The following is a 15,665-nucleotide window of genomic DNA, read 5'->3' as shown; positions in this document are numbered from 1 at the left end:
TTTTTGATCGATTGATGTGGAAATTGTTTGAGCCAAAATCATGTTTTACTACGTATAACTCAGAAACGGTAGGATATAGGAAAAAATGATTCAGGTACAACTTGTAGATAATTTTATGGCCTTTCAACTTTTCCTTGAAAGTTTTTCTCTAACATGTACCGTTTTTGAAATTTAAGCGAAAAATGAAAAAATGGACCCATTTCCCCCCTCACCCCACTCCGGGGCTCCTCCTAGTGGCCCGGGGTTTTAGTATGTTTATTACCTAGGGACTCTTGACATGTTTCCGAAGAAACATCTTACGTTACTAACTCACGCACTCTAGAACTTTTTATTCAATGGACTACGTTACGCCGCACGCGTGACATTTTTGCGTTACGCCGTACTCGTGACTATATACATGTTATATTAAAGTGATCAGCAAAATCAAAGGGTTTGTTTTAATTCTAATTCCAGTGAATTTCTAAAAAAAGTAAATAAGTAATTATATCTATTTTTCTAATACTTAGGTGTAATAATGGTATTTATTTTTCTAAGTTATTTATGATTAACCTCACTTTTTGATTGTATTTTTCAATACACTAACACGTGGGTGGAATTATGGTATCAATTTTTTCTAATACTTGAATGTTGATTGTGGTATTTATTTTTCTAAAATTGTATTTAAAGTTAACCTCAGTTTTTGATTGAATTTTTTAAAACACCAACACGTGGGCGTGATCATGTTATTTATTTTTCAAGTTATTTAAGCTTAACCTCTGTCTTAATATGTATATATATTATGTACTATGTGCGTCATTAATTTCTGACTGTTTCGAGATTTGGTGCAAAATAAAACAGTGTGTAAATAAAATTAAACAATTGAGTAAAAGTATAATTTCATAGATAACACGTTGAGAAGTTCCCTGTATAAATATATATACATATCTTGTATAAATACATACATAATATGCCTATAGATCCTTTACTCAATTGTTTTATTTTATTGATTTTTTACAAATTTTATTTACACACTATTTTATTTTGCACCAAATTTCGAAACAGTCAGAAATTAATGACGCACATATTATATATACGTTTTAATATAGAATATTTTTTATTTTACAACCTTTACAACTTGATCATTAGGAATTTATTACCTCTATAATTGTTCGAACAAAAATAAGTTACCGACTTTAAGAACGTGCCGACAATGTAAGTAAGTACACTATTGTTTCTTAGAAAACATTTTAGGAGTATACGATAATAAATCTATGACTCACGTAAACACGTGTTTGCTTGATTGGTGTCGTCAGGTGTTCAATTATAATTTTATGAATTCAAAATTTATAAGAATAAATCTCAAACTCTCTGTCCAATCAAAATCCGCCTAAGTCGAAATCCTTTATAAGCTGAAAACGGCAGTGGCCGGCGTAAATATTCAAATAGGTAGCGAGGAGCGAAGCGACGAGCATCTTAGGTTAACTTTTGAACTACCGCACGAGCCGAGCGAGCGAAGCGAGCGAGTTGCAGCAGCGGCCGGTGTAAATATTTAAATAGGTAGCGAGGAGCGAAGCGACGAGCATCTTAGGTTAACTTTTGAACTACCGCACGAGCCAAGCGAGCGAAGCGAGCGAGTCGCGGCAGTGGCCGGCGTAAATATTCAAATAGGTAGCGAGGAGCGAAGCGACGAGCATCTTAGGTTAACTTTTGAACTACCGCACGAGCCGAGCGAGCGAAGCGAGCGAGTTGCAGCAGCAGCCGGTGTAAATATATAAATAGGTAGCGAGGAGCGAAGCGACGAGCATCTTAGGTTAACTTTTGAACAACCGCACGAGCAGAGCGAGCGAAGCGAGCGAGTTGCAGCAGCGGCCGGTGTAAATATTTAAGTAGGTAGCGACGAGCGTGTGACTAACGTATTTCTTTAATATTGTATATAGTAAATTATTTTTTGAAAAATAAGAACATAAAGAAGTTTCACTTCTTACGTGTGTACTCTAGTACACGCACACATTTTTTTTTATCAGTACACAATATTTGCGAATACTTTCTATTGATATCTTCAACTTCATGTTTATATAACATCAACTTTTACAAAGAAATTTGGACGAAATATAAAAAAAATAAGCTTTCCATACAAAATGCAGAACTCTATACATTTTTTTCGACCTAAGTTTCTTAGTGAAAGTTGTTCAGTTTAACTAATAAAACGGATAAACAAATTTTGTATTTAATAAAAAAAATGTAATGTTTGTGTTAAATGAAAACAAAAGATATTTATTTCTGACTAGCTTCCGCCCGCGACTCCGTCCGCGCGGATGTCAGTCTTCGCGTCTTCTACAGATTTATTATATTATGCGTAATATATAGATTTATATTGATAAACCTAATAAATCTTTTGCTAGCATTCTGATGCTTTATCGGTTGCACTGGATTTATCTCTTTTTTTTTCAATCGCTTGAATGATATAGGATGGGTCCTTGATGGGCATCGAATGCTGAAGTCTCGAATCAATCAATTCTGACAGTAGGCAATTTATGTAAAATCTTGATAATGGTCCATCATTTTATTTTGCCTAAACGTTACATACTTTTTTATATATTCTATTTTTAACGAATTATTCACTCCATTCCAAACAGCAAATAAGCAGACTTCTGCTTCTGCAACGTTTAGTTGTCCCTGAATTTAGAAAAAATAGTCATGATTCTTATCTATGACAAAAGTGTTATTTTTTGCATTGTATTTCAAATATTAAATTTTTTTTTAACCGCATCTTCCGCATTCATGTCTTTTGCCGGAATTAGACAATTAACTTCTACTAGTCCCATTTTCCCTTTTTGATATGGGAGTGTATAAAGTAAATTTTTTAGATATTTCTCGTTATACTTTTAAAAAGTTATTATTGTCATTTTGCTCATTAGGTAAAGTAATTTCGATATCAGTTTTAAGTTTTTTGATACCTGCAATAATAACGTCATAATCGCCTGCACATACTTATCGATTACACCCTGTATACAATCCACCATCCACATTCATAATGTTTTCCTGTCCTCCTCTCCTTTACGCTGTTCACCGATACATTTGAAATGAGTAAATCTGCTACCTCTGAAGGATGTTTCATTGTGATCAGCAAATTTTCACCACTGTTGTCGATTATTTGTTTTTCATTTTTAATCAGCAATTGGGAATCATCAGTTTTGTTTTTTGCAGATTGGTGATGTACCCTAACAATACGTCGAAAAGGGAAAGCATCAACGAATTATCGTTTTCGTCCTCTTTTTTTATTCTTCGCGTCTCTGTTACTTCTGTTTGTTTAGTTCTCAACACCCACTGAATTTTCTATGTTATTGTGATCTTCCATTACATCTGAGTTTTGATGATGTGATGATAATCCATTCGTTTTAATATTGGTACTTAGAGTTGGTAGACTAAACTAGAAATGGCGGACTAAATTTGTCAGCGCGTCTGTAAGATCAGAATATAAAACCAACATCCTGTATTTAAGTTACAAAATTAATAATCAAACAACATGCCGCTACGTTGAAAATGACTAGAAGAAAAAATTAAAACACCTCGGATCAATTTTGGAGTAAACAAATCATTTTCCCCGTATGGGGATTTCCCCGCATGAACTTGGGAAGTTCAAGTTCTCAATACAAGTTTATATTATATTTCGTATTTCTCAAACGAAAAATAAACATTACATATATATTATGATGTGTATATTATGATGTATTTATTTATAGATTTATTATTTATGTATATTTATTCTTTAGGTTATAATTATATTTTTTATTTATTTATTATTCTTTTTCTTTTAGTTCAAATCAAAATTTTAAGTTTGTAATGCACCACCACCATAAATGTAATCCTTCTAAATTTTCGGGTTGTCTGGCAGAAATCGCTTACAGCGATAAGACCGCCCTCTGTACATGTTGTTACTTGTATGGTTCTTAGTTTATAATACCGTATTAAGTGTGCAATAAAGTATTTTTCATTCATTCATTCAAACATTTTTGGTACTTCAAAAAAATTATATTATAAGAAAATTTATGAGCTTACTTTAGTTTTAAAGAAATATACATCCCTTTACTGACACCCCGTAAAATAAAGAAATTGTTGCCAATCACCTTTGCAATCTATTTGGTTTCATTAACTTTATGTTCGAAGATAATTTTTTTTCTAGTATGTAGAGTTACACGCGTATTTTTTTCGTTTATTTTCCATATCGAAATCAAATGTTTAAAAATACGAATATTTGCACAAAACTAAGATAAAAATAATCAATTAACAAAAATATTAAATTTAATGAAGTAGAGCAACTTTCACTTCGGTATGAAGGAAAATCGAGCGTAGAGCACACGTCAGAACGCTCCGGCCCAAGGAGCGCGACTAAAGAAATTCGCTAGGATTTTTCCTAATTATTTTAAATATTTTTTTAATATTTAAAGAATTATCAAAATTCAAAAAAAATGTTTTTTAAAGGATTAATACTCATTGGTCTTCAACCAACTCGAATAAATTAATGGAAAAAATAACTTTTAGCAGTATTTATCAATAGATTTTGTAAGGCAAAAAATGGGAAATTTAATGAATTTATAACGTTCTAATTAAGAAAATCATAAGTTTTTCGGCAATTGTATTCAGCAGTTTTTAATAACGACTATATAAGGATAATAATGCGCTGATCAGATTGTGTAAATTGTAATCGGTTGCAACGTAGTGAGTGCACAAACTTAGCTCGAAATGTCTTTGGGGGAAAGAGACTTATCTTGAAGGCCTGATTAAGGTAACATAAAGTAACTTTATAAATGTGAAAAAATTCACGCGCATTGCGTATATAACACTAATTGATAAACAAGAAAAAAAAATTCAGTTTATCATTTCATTAGCCGGGAAAAAATTGTCAAATAACTTGTTGAAAACGCAATTTTGCTAGACTGCAGCCTTAACGCATCCGGTATCAGCGTTCGGACCATCATTTTTCTTTTTGTCATTGCGTACTAAGACCCCTGTAGAACCGCCATCCTGTTACAAATGACGCGAAATTTTGTGGGTCTTTTGTAACAGGATGGCGGTTCTACAGGAGTCTTAGTACGCAATGACAAAAAGAAAAATGATGGTCCGAACGCTGATACCGGATGCGTTAAGATACTGTAATATAAAATATAACAGTATCTTAAGATAAAATATTATAGTATCTTCACCGTGTGTGACGCGCTTAATACCATCTCCTCCTAATCATGTTAATTTTTATATAAGAGAACAATAATTATTGATGTCGATTTTTATACAACCTATATTTTAACTCAAAGAGGTTTTCATTCGTCATTAATACTAAAGTGATACGAATATAATATAAGAGTTTATATTAGAGTCATTGAGATAATATTAATAGGAGACGACACCGCCTACATCACTTATGTTCCACTATACACACACCGTATTTTTTAATGGTTTTAAAGTGAAACGCATCAAACATGCCTTCGTGTGTGTTACGATATTGCACAAATAATACAAATAATACGGAAAAGTGCAAAGGAATAACTTTCATTGTTAAGTACCTAACTAAATAATAATTTTTAAAACTTAGTTAGAGCAAAAAAATGGCGCACAGATTTTGTTCGTGGTGTCTCCTCCATACGTAGTAATATTATCTCAATGATTAGAGTTAAATAATTAAACCCATGTTTAACCTATAAATGCATTCCATCCTTCGATGTTCATTTAAATACGATTTATTAAAGCAACTTCTGTTTCTTGTAGTCATGTTATTTGAGGCTATAGCTATGGCATTTAAGTATAAAGTTGTTGGAAGCATAATTATATTTACGTGTTGTACTAAATTTGGTAAGTTTTATCTAAACGTTAATAATTATTAACGTTTAATTTTATACTTGTGTATCTTTATCTATTGTTCATTGTTTAATCACAGTCTTCTCGAAAAATATTATATTTTAATATGATAAAATTTATAAAAAAATTAAGAAAAAACACTGGAATATTCTACAAAAATCCTTATTCTCGTTAGATGCTGCAAAACTGGTGCGCACTTTTAACAACTTCGACATACAAACTACAATTTCTTGCGATCCCACAATTTTTAAATATACGCATAAACACCGATTACAAGGTGTTCTATTTATACCCGTAAAATATAATGAGTTAAATATGGTAAGTATCGATAATTCAGATAATATTTAAATTTAGAAGCTTCAACTTGATATTATTGTATTTTTGAAGTGATGAAACTTCTTTAGCGGGGTTGGAAAAAAAATTAGTGTAACATTTTTTCGTTACGCGTGACATTTTTCCGTTACGCGCCATCTTTTCTTATCCCTATCACGCCTGATTCGACGTATTTCAGTAAATTTTCATACCTATTACTAGTAAATTATTTTTTGAAAAATAAGGTCATAAAGAAGTTTCACTTCTTACGTGTGTACACTAGTACACGCACACATACTTTTTTCATTACTCTACATCAGCTTTTATAATTAATTTTATAATTTATTTGATAAAAACTACTTATTATACATTTTAGGTACCCTTGGAATATTTTTCGATTTGGTACAAGTGGGTTATTATTTCGGATACTCTACCCGAAAAACTACATACAGTGCGGTAAGATGCTGACATAATATTGACGAAACCTTTCAAGAACACCCTTATTCGAAATGGTAAAATTTTATTTTCTCGTTTTTCAACATTTAAATCGTTTACAAATATCCCAACTAATACTATAAATGGGAAAGTATGTCTGTTTTCTTCACACATCAGCCACTGAACCGCTCTGGATGAAAAAGTTAACATAATAATAATTTATTCTAGAATCATCAGATTCAAGAGAACTATCAACAGAATTAGGAACAGTGACATTAGAAGATGTATTTATACATCCACTAAATGGCGCTACAACTCATCCTTGGGCATATTACCATAATTCTGGACTTCAAATTGTATATGAGAGAGAGAGGATTCTCAGAAGAATGAATTTACAACTTTATACTTTGAAAATTGCCACTCCGGTAATGTTTTTATCAATTACTAGATTTCCGCCCGCGGCTTCGCCCGCGTTTGCAAAGGAAAACCCGCATAGTTCCCGTTCCCGTGGGATTTCCGGGATAAAAACTATCCTATGTGTTAATCCAAGTTACCCTCTATATGTGTGCTAAATTTCATTGTAATCGGTTCAGTAGTTTTTACGTGAAAGAGTAACAAACATCCATACATCCTTACAAACTTTCGCCTTTATAATATATATTAGACTAGATTTCCGCCCGCGGCTTCGCCCGCGTTTTCAAAGGAAAACCCGCATAGTTCCCGTTCCCGTGGGATTTCCGGGATAAAACCTATCCTATGTGTTAATCCAAGTTACCCTCTATATGTGTGCTAAATTTCATTGTAATCGGTTCAGTAGTTTTTACGTGAAAGAGTAACAAACATCCATACATCCATACATCCATACATCCTTACAAACTTTCGCCTTTATAATATATATTAGAATATTAGATATTAGATTATACTCAAAATTACAGAATAATATGAACTATAAAAATGGCAACAAAGTTATTTGTTTATGGCCGATTTTTCAATGCTTGGATAAAACTTATCAGTCCAATAAAGTATTACACGATAATATTAAAATGTCACGTAAACTGTCAAATACGGGCAATTAGAATACGTTTTTAAAATGGTAGTTTTCTACATTATTCGACGTATAAGTCTTATCCAAACATTGAAAAATCGGCCCTTAAACAACATAGGTACCAAATCAATGTACAAGGGGTCTAGACTGCAGTCACTCTGATAATTTATATAGGTATGCCCAAAGTAGTCTTCTGTATCGCCTACATAGAGATTTGCAATAAACTTTTTGTTACAGGTTCACCTTCGTATTAAAATTAAAGATTCATTTATTTATATGTACAAGCTTCTTTATTTATTTTCTAACAGCTAGGTCTCTACAGCAACGACACGTATGACGGTTCATTTAAGGACTACTTGCAGGATATGTCGATGCCAGAACGTGACTCAGGCATCCGATCTACATACATTACTTCTTCTATTATTATAGAGAGACTTAATGCCACGTTAGTATTGAATTCTAGAAGCAAAATAGGATTATGATACATTTTGTTCATAACATCAAAATCTTGTCATAAACTTTGAAAGTAACGAAACTAAACTGAACTGTGCTGACAACAAATTCTAAGTACTCTTTATATTTCAATCGTCAATAAAGAATATCAATATAAATCAGATTAATAATAAAATTAAGAGGGCCTTAGTTTCACTTAGAGCATAATAGATATTTTGAACAGATATATCTAACAAAAAACCACAACTTTTTAGTAAGATACAAAACACACTCATTAGTTAATGGTTATTTCAAAAAATTTAAAATACGACCTTAAGAACAAATAGTATAATTACAAGCTATAGCTTCATTGTCTTTATATACAGGAGAAAATATGCCAATGGTGTCCAATTTAACTATGAATTATTAACATAAGATAATTATGAATTATAGAGAGCTGTTAATACCAACTCAGCTATGGAGCACTGAAGTCAGTAACAGTAGCATGTTGCTACAACTTCACTACGGTTCAGCTGATTTGGCTGGGGGAGCACTCCGTATTATGCACAGTAGAATAAAAAAACTCGATTATGCTATGAATGTGTGGCCGTTTCAGTAAGTATTGTCTTCAGAATCGATTCAAAATTCATTCCTGAAGTTAAACTACAAAGAAAATCATTCAGAATTCGCTTTGTCGTAAAAATTATTAATATATAATATGTACCTACTACCTTTGCTAGTTATATTTAATACTTAAAATCATGAATTCTAACAAAATAATAAAATCATTTAAAAGCTCTCTGAAAGGTACCAAGGGTTTTTTTATTAGGGTGCCAAACCACAAAAGGAAAAACAGAATTCGTATAGGATAATTTATATTTTTTTCTTCAGTGTGGGTTTCACATATCTAGCTGAGCGAGAAAGCAGCAACAACATGTTCATGGCTCCATTCACTGTCATGGTGTGGTACTGCTGCCTAGCTCTGTTCGCCATTTTGTTGGTCGCGCAAAGAGTTACAGCTAAAAGTTCTATGGAGAAGGAGGGCGCTTATATCGCGGTCTTCGCTACGTTTTTACAGCAAGGTGAATGGATGCTTTTAAATAATTTGTTGAATAGGTTAGATATGTATGTACATAGCAACTTGAATAACGTTGCATTTGAAGCAAACAAAGAGTACACACTGTATGATTCAGAAATGAATCAAAATGAAACTATTAACGTTAATTTACTTTAATAGTTTTACATGCAAAAATCATCAAACATGTGTAAATGGAATACGTAGATAACTAATTAAAGTTTTAATACTTTTTGTAATAAACGTGGATTCAGGTACTACAATCACAATGACATATTAATGTCGTACATTAATTGTAAATCATTTAATGGACAAATAAATTTATTTCATTTCATTTCATTTCATTTTCATTTCATAGTTATTCAATTTTATGTCCTTAAAGTTGCCTATATATTAAAGTTGTAACCACTACGTGGGTTATAAATAATTTGCCAAAAAATATTATCTAGAGCTATTTATTCATAAACAGATGCAAGCGCGGTTCCCCGCGGTATATCAGGTCGCTGGTCATTCCTCGTACTATCCATATCTGCAATGCTGATACACGCCTACTACACATCGGCGATAGTCTCCGCTCTCATGAGTACCGGGAGGAGCGGACCGGACTCTCTACGGTCACTAGGCGATTCCCGATACAGTATAGCATCAGAGGACTATGATTATATGCGGTACTTGATGTTTGATGTAAGTTTTACAAACAATTAAATCTCTATGTAGTTATAAAAATGAACGGCTGGACCGATTTCGATAATTTTTTTCGCCCGAGGACAAGATAGCTGCAGCGTCAGCTGGGTCAGCTAGTGACTTAATAACATTGGTAGAATCCATCGTCACTGGGATCGAGAGCTGCCACTTGAGAAAAAAAGAGAAACAAAGTACCTAATAATATACACTAGTAATAAATAAATATTCATACTTTTTTTACAATAAATAAAATAACAACTTCAATAAAAAGTACAATAATATAAAAAAAATGTTTTGCCTTTAATTACTTGAACAATAGATTTATTTACTTAACTGTTTTTGTAATGTGTTTAAACTACTGTTTAAATTTGTTATTTAAATTAAGTATTTATACTTAACCCATTTTGCAATTTGTGAATAAATTACAATGCGTTTTAAATTAATGTATTTTTTCACCATAGGTACCAACAAATTGGTCCGATCTTGAGTATCTAAAACGCAAGAAAATGACCAACGACTTCTACAAGGACATGAAAGAAGGTGTAAAGTTGATTCAGACGGGGCAAACTGCGTATCATACGGAGTACAACCAGCTTTACCCACATTTGAGAACATTTACTGATGATCAGCTATGCAAACTACAATATGTGGATACTGTGCCTGAAGTAAGACTAATTTATTATAGGTAGAGCTTCGAATAAAAAATATCTAGAATTATTATAGAGTTCCATGTTGTTATTTACCATTTTTATTAGAAAAAACAATATGATAATCATTTTCTTTATTGATGGCAATTAATTAATAATCCTGAAATAAACTAGTAGCTAGTAGGTACCTACATTATAAATTTACACATATTTGTACTTACTTACATCAACGGCGCAACGACCCAAAGAGGATCTTGGCCTCCGACACCAAAAGTTTCCATGTTTCACGCCTTAGCGCCCTGGTGTTGAGGTCTTCTACTTGAAGGATGTCCAGATCTTTTTGGACACACATGTTTATAACCATATTACATTTGTTAATGTCCATATTAAATTTTATTATTAATCGTTTCAAGTAATCAAATCATGTAAAATTAATTATTTTATTTGTAACTAATATACCTTTAATAGTCAATTTCTCTACCAGATTCTATCCTGGCTGACCACCACAAAGCGTGGGCAATGGACAGACATATTCAAGTCCACAGGAGCCTGGCTTCACGAAACTGGGTTAGCAAAGCGTATAGTATCACGCATTCGAATCCGCCCACCGCCTTGCCGCGCGGCGTTGCTCGCTGAACGAGTCAATATACATGACATAGCACCGCTTTTGGTGCTCACGTTTTCTGTTGTTATACTGGCTGTTGTAATTTTGGGATTGGAAGTGGTGTTCGCTAAGTTGAATAAGAAAGTTGATTTTGAAGTTGAAGTCGAGGATTCTATGCAATAGAATTAAGTTCTCAAGTAGTAGAATATAAATAGCATATACCTACTTAAAATGTGTGTATTGCTCTTGTAGTGTAGAAAATAGATATCTACTGTTTTAAAAATTCACAATTTTTGGAATAATTATTAAAATTTTATGATCACTGAAATTTGTTTTCTTTTTTTACAATCTGTTCTTTTTAAATAATTATTAATAACAATTGATTTCCTTTAGTTTAAGTTAACTGAATCATAATTATTGTACCTAATACTTTTAAGACACATTTTATTTTATTCTAACTATATTCTCTACAATATATAGACACTCAATACAAAAATAGTAATGCAATACCTACCTATAATTTACTACACTACTATAAAAACATTTCTCCCAACTTATTTACAAAAATAAAAAGCTTGGGAAACAACATCACACAAAATTTCATACCTAAAGAAACACAATACAACAAACATATCTTATTATTTTTATTCTCATCTATACATTCATTCATCAAACTACATATCCACAAGATAATTCGCGCCCTTTATCGCAGATCTTTCTTATCAACACAATTTCCTCGCCATTGTTCATCTCACGAACAGAAAACACGCTTTATCAAGCGGAAGCTTATCTTTCTTCTTATCAAGTCCTATGCAGCCTCCTGACACGTAATAAAATTATCAGATCAATATAAACTTAAATAAAACAGCCATCAAGAGTTTACATAGAGTAGTATTGATTAAAACTAGATCTATAAATGGGAGTTTGAAATAAGATGGTGACCGAAATGTTGCAATTTTTGCTTCTCAGTAGTCTTTTAGTAGATTTGAGTTATGCTACCATCGGTTGTCATGAAGTGCAACAATCGCATGTAAGTAGATTGAATTTCAGTCCATGATTTAAGTCAAGTAATCATACATCTCTACAAACTAATCAGAGATTTACAGAATTTGATTTAAATTGTTCGATTTATTTTGCTGTTGACTTATTCATTTGATATGTACCTACATAACTTTACTAGAAAATATCTAACTTAGTATACGACTATAGCACTTAGTTCTCTAGATAACGAACGTTTATTTCATCAATAAAATTGAAAATGGGGCACTAGTAAATGTTTATTTATTTTCATAAATATTAAACGTGTGTATTATTTAGACACCTATGGTATTTAAATATCTAGGCTGATCAGATTACATGGATGTTCAAACTTGATTCCATTTTAATAGCCTATAGCCAATGAAATTTCCGATCCATTTATTTTCTATAAATATATCAAATAATATGCGTCGATCAAATTATCTGAGACATTTAACACAAATTTTAATTAAAATTTCAATACAATTTTCTCTTTTAGTTGGCATCTCTACACGAACGAATGAATCACATGCTCAACACTCTGTACTCGTCACGTAAGTTACACCATTATATAATTTGCAAGCCAACATCATATTGTTTACATTAACAATGTATGTGTAATTACTTTTTGAATGATGGTGAAATGATTTTAACAACAAAATATTAAATTACCATGAAAGGGAAATCAAGGATAATAAAGTAGTTTATAGCTCATGTTTCACAAGTAGATACAAATTTTTCAAATGAATAGTCAAATCAGTTTAAAAGTCAATACAGCCACTGTATTACAATTTATGCAATTCCGAAACTAAATAGTGATATATATTTATGGCACAAGAATCTTTAATTATAGTTCTATCTGCAAATAAAAACCTAAATTTAAAGCTATCGTACACTTACTACAAACTTTACATTCCAGCATTACTAACGAAAAAACAAGAAAGTGAAAATCCACCAGCCACTACGCCAAAACCAGAAACACCGCCTACAACCACCAACGCATTAGAACCACCTTGCTACCAACAATTATCGTCTCCAGCCCCAGTCCCACCGGTGATCTTCATCGCCCCACAACCTGCCGCACCACAACCTTCACCAAGTTATTACGGAGATGCTCGATCAGTAGAATACGCGTATCAGCAAGCCGCAGCGCCTCAACCAGCTTGGAATTACGATCAGTATTACCAACAATACTATCAGCCTCCACCTCCTGTGTACCCTCCCGTACCTCCTGTGTATCCCCCCGCACCTCCTGTGTACTCTCCGGCCCCTCCTGTGTATCCCCCTGCACCTTCTGTATACCCTCCTGCACCGTATCCTTACCCACAAACACCTTGCGAGAACAGTTACCCATATCCGCCAGAATACGCATCAAGTTACAGATCTCCATACCCTCAACAGCAGTACGCTATGCCGTACCCAAGCCCATCACCATATTTGAACTATCAACGACCCAATGAAATGCCTCCACAACCACAATATGTACATCCATAGAACGGTAGTATGGTAATTTGGTACACTATTCAATAATTTATTCTTCCCGTTAATTCTATATGTTAATTAGGTTCTATTATAATATTTATTGATTAACAAAATAAAGTGCAATTAATACGAATAATGATTATTTAATTGTAAAGCAATATCAGATTATAACGAAGAATAGAATTTCATCAGTTAAACGATAAGGTTATGTAATATTACTTTTGCATTTGCATAATCGTTTCTTAATAAAAAGATAATTTTAATATATAAATTACGGCGTGGTTCACACAATCAACATAACGATACCAAGATGACACCATTCTACTTTGTTATAGCGTTGATAATTCAGGTATGATTACTTTATTATTAAAACTTCCTACTGTTATAATATTTTCCTCATAAATCGCATTATTTTTACACTTTATTTGTTTATAGACATTGCTTGTTGGCGCAGAAAAGGATGTTGATATATCCTGCAATGAGACCGTAATTTTAAATTCTCTCACAAATAAGATCGAAGATGATATCGTTGTCAAAGATTATCATGCAGCCCCTCTGGATTGGATCGATGTCATAGGTACTACGGGATCTATCTATCCCACTGCATCAGCTTCTATGATGGCACAAGCTGTACTCTCTGATAAACCGCCAGAAGAACAACTAGAAGATATCAAAGATATGGCCACTCAGATAAAAATGGCGATCCAAAGTGAAATGGTGAATCTTCTTTCTTATGCCATTTCAGGCACAGAAAAGGAATCTGACGGATGTGCGAGAAAAAAGCGCTCGGTAGAAACTCCAACTGATAGCACAAAACTGGTTATGAGACTATTGAAGCACATTAAGTCGAACAATGATTACCAAAACATTGCTATTGAAAAAATGATGAGTGCCCAAGAAATCGCTGATAAGTACGGTATTCCATTCAAAGCTGATCCAGAAATTCTAACTGATTTAGCTGTAGCCGGCAATGAACAAGCGAGTGAACTCACATCAATATTGAAAGACGTTTGTGAAGTCACCAATGCAACAAAGACACAATCAGATTGTAAGCCAGAAATACCAGTTCACAATATGACCTACCAACATGAAGATACTATTAAACAGCCAACAGAAAGTACTTTCGTTTATTACGATTTCTCTGAACCTCAGTCGTATCACTACTGCAGTCCAGTGACACCACGTCCTACATTCTACGATACAGTGTCCTACAGACCGTCTCAAGACTATTATTCATATTGTACTGTTGAACCTGTATGTACCACGCCATCTGTGTTTGATCCAGTTGAACCCTTACCAGAGCTAGTAGGAGAGGAAATTGAAGAGACAATATCGTCCAAGATTTTCGTTAACGACGATGATGATTCGTCCACTGTGAACCATGTGACTTCTTACACGGTGTCCGAGAAATCGCATTTTAGAAAACCACACATAGAAGCTTTGCCTCAACAAATGCAGTACTATTTCTATTTAATTTAATACAATTTTAACAGTCACTAGTCTAGTTTATAAATGCTTATTAACGTTGTCTTATATTTAAATTGTTCAATTGTATAAACCAATACCCTTTTGTTAAAATAAATTAAAATCATTTGTGATGTTGCAAGTACGTTAATTGATGAAGTATACGTTGTAAAATATTGCATTTATTATTAGTTTAATTAATACTAAAATTTTGTATGAATAAATTATATTCAAAGAAACTTTGCAGATTTTGTTTTTTTACTCACATTGGTGATTGGCGAGGCAGTATCAATTTTTACCCAATTTTTTTTCTGCAAATCAATTATTATTGGATCTATTGCGTTAATAAAACGCGATTAATTCTGTTTTTCACATGAGCAGACAGGGTTGTTAAAAATACTTAAAAGTATGATTAAGGAATAAATAAAACCATTTATTTTATGTTTAATAATTTACATGTATTTCAATAAATATTGTATAAGTACTTAAATAAACTAGATTACTTTAGCACATTACTTTGGTTTCGTTTTCTTACAATAAACGGCGTATTTAATAATGATTTAATGAAATATATCAATAATATACATTATTTTGTATGAAATGAAAAAAAATAAAAAACGTTTATTTATACGCAAT

At 32.5% G+C, this 15,665-nt stretch overlaps 2 protein-coding genes and 1 pseudogene across 2 annotated transcripts; all 3 read left to right on the top strand.

The window, feature by feature from the left end:
• The first annotated feature begins 5,744 nt into the window (after positions 1 to 5,744).
• LOC149899240 (ionotropic receptor 75a-like) lies at positions 5,745 to 11,281 on the top strand (annotated as a pseudogene).
• A 719-nt stretch (positions 11,282 to 12,000) lies between these two features.
• LOC149899239 (uncharacterized) lies at positions 12,001 to 13,577 on the top strand. The gene is made up of 3 exons (XM_090114477.1): positions 12,001 to 12,096; positions 12,583 to 12,637; positions 13,003 to 13,577. The coding sequence occupies exons 1-3, from the start codon at positions 12,001 to 12,003 to the stop codon at positions 13,575 to 13,577; spliced, it is 726 nt and encodes a 241-aa protein (XP_089970603.1).
• A 298-nt stretch (positions 13,578 to 13,875) lies between these two features.
• Positions 13,876 to 15,063, top strand: LOC149899238 (uncharacterized). Its single transcript, XM_090114622.1, has 2 exons — positions 13,876 to 13,914; positions 14,001 to 15,063. Exons 1-2 carry the CDS (start codon positions 13,876 to 13,878, stop codon positions 15,042 to 15,044), a joined length of 1,083 nt encoding a protein of 360 aa, XP_089970748.1. The 3' UTR covers positions 15,045 to 15,063.
• The last annotated feature ends 602 nt before the right edge of the window (positions 15,064 to 15,665 follow it).

This window comes from Colias eurytheme, chromosome 21, assembly GCF_061535395.1.
Source record: "Colias eurytheme isolate Ceu_HAF_F1 chromosome 21, ilColEury1 Martin Lab GWU primary, whole genome shotgun sequence".
Classification (NCBI taxonomy): Eukaryota; Metazoa; Arthropoda; class Insecta; order Lepidoptera; family Pieridae; genus Colias; species Colias eurytheme.
This window is presented reverse-complemented; position numbering and strand designations above follow the sequence as displayed.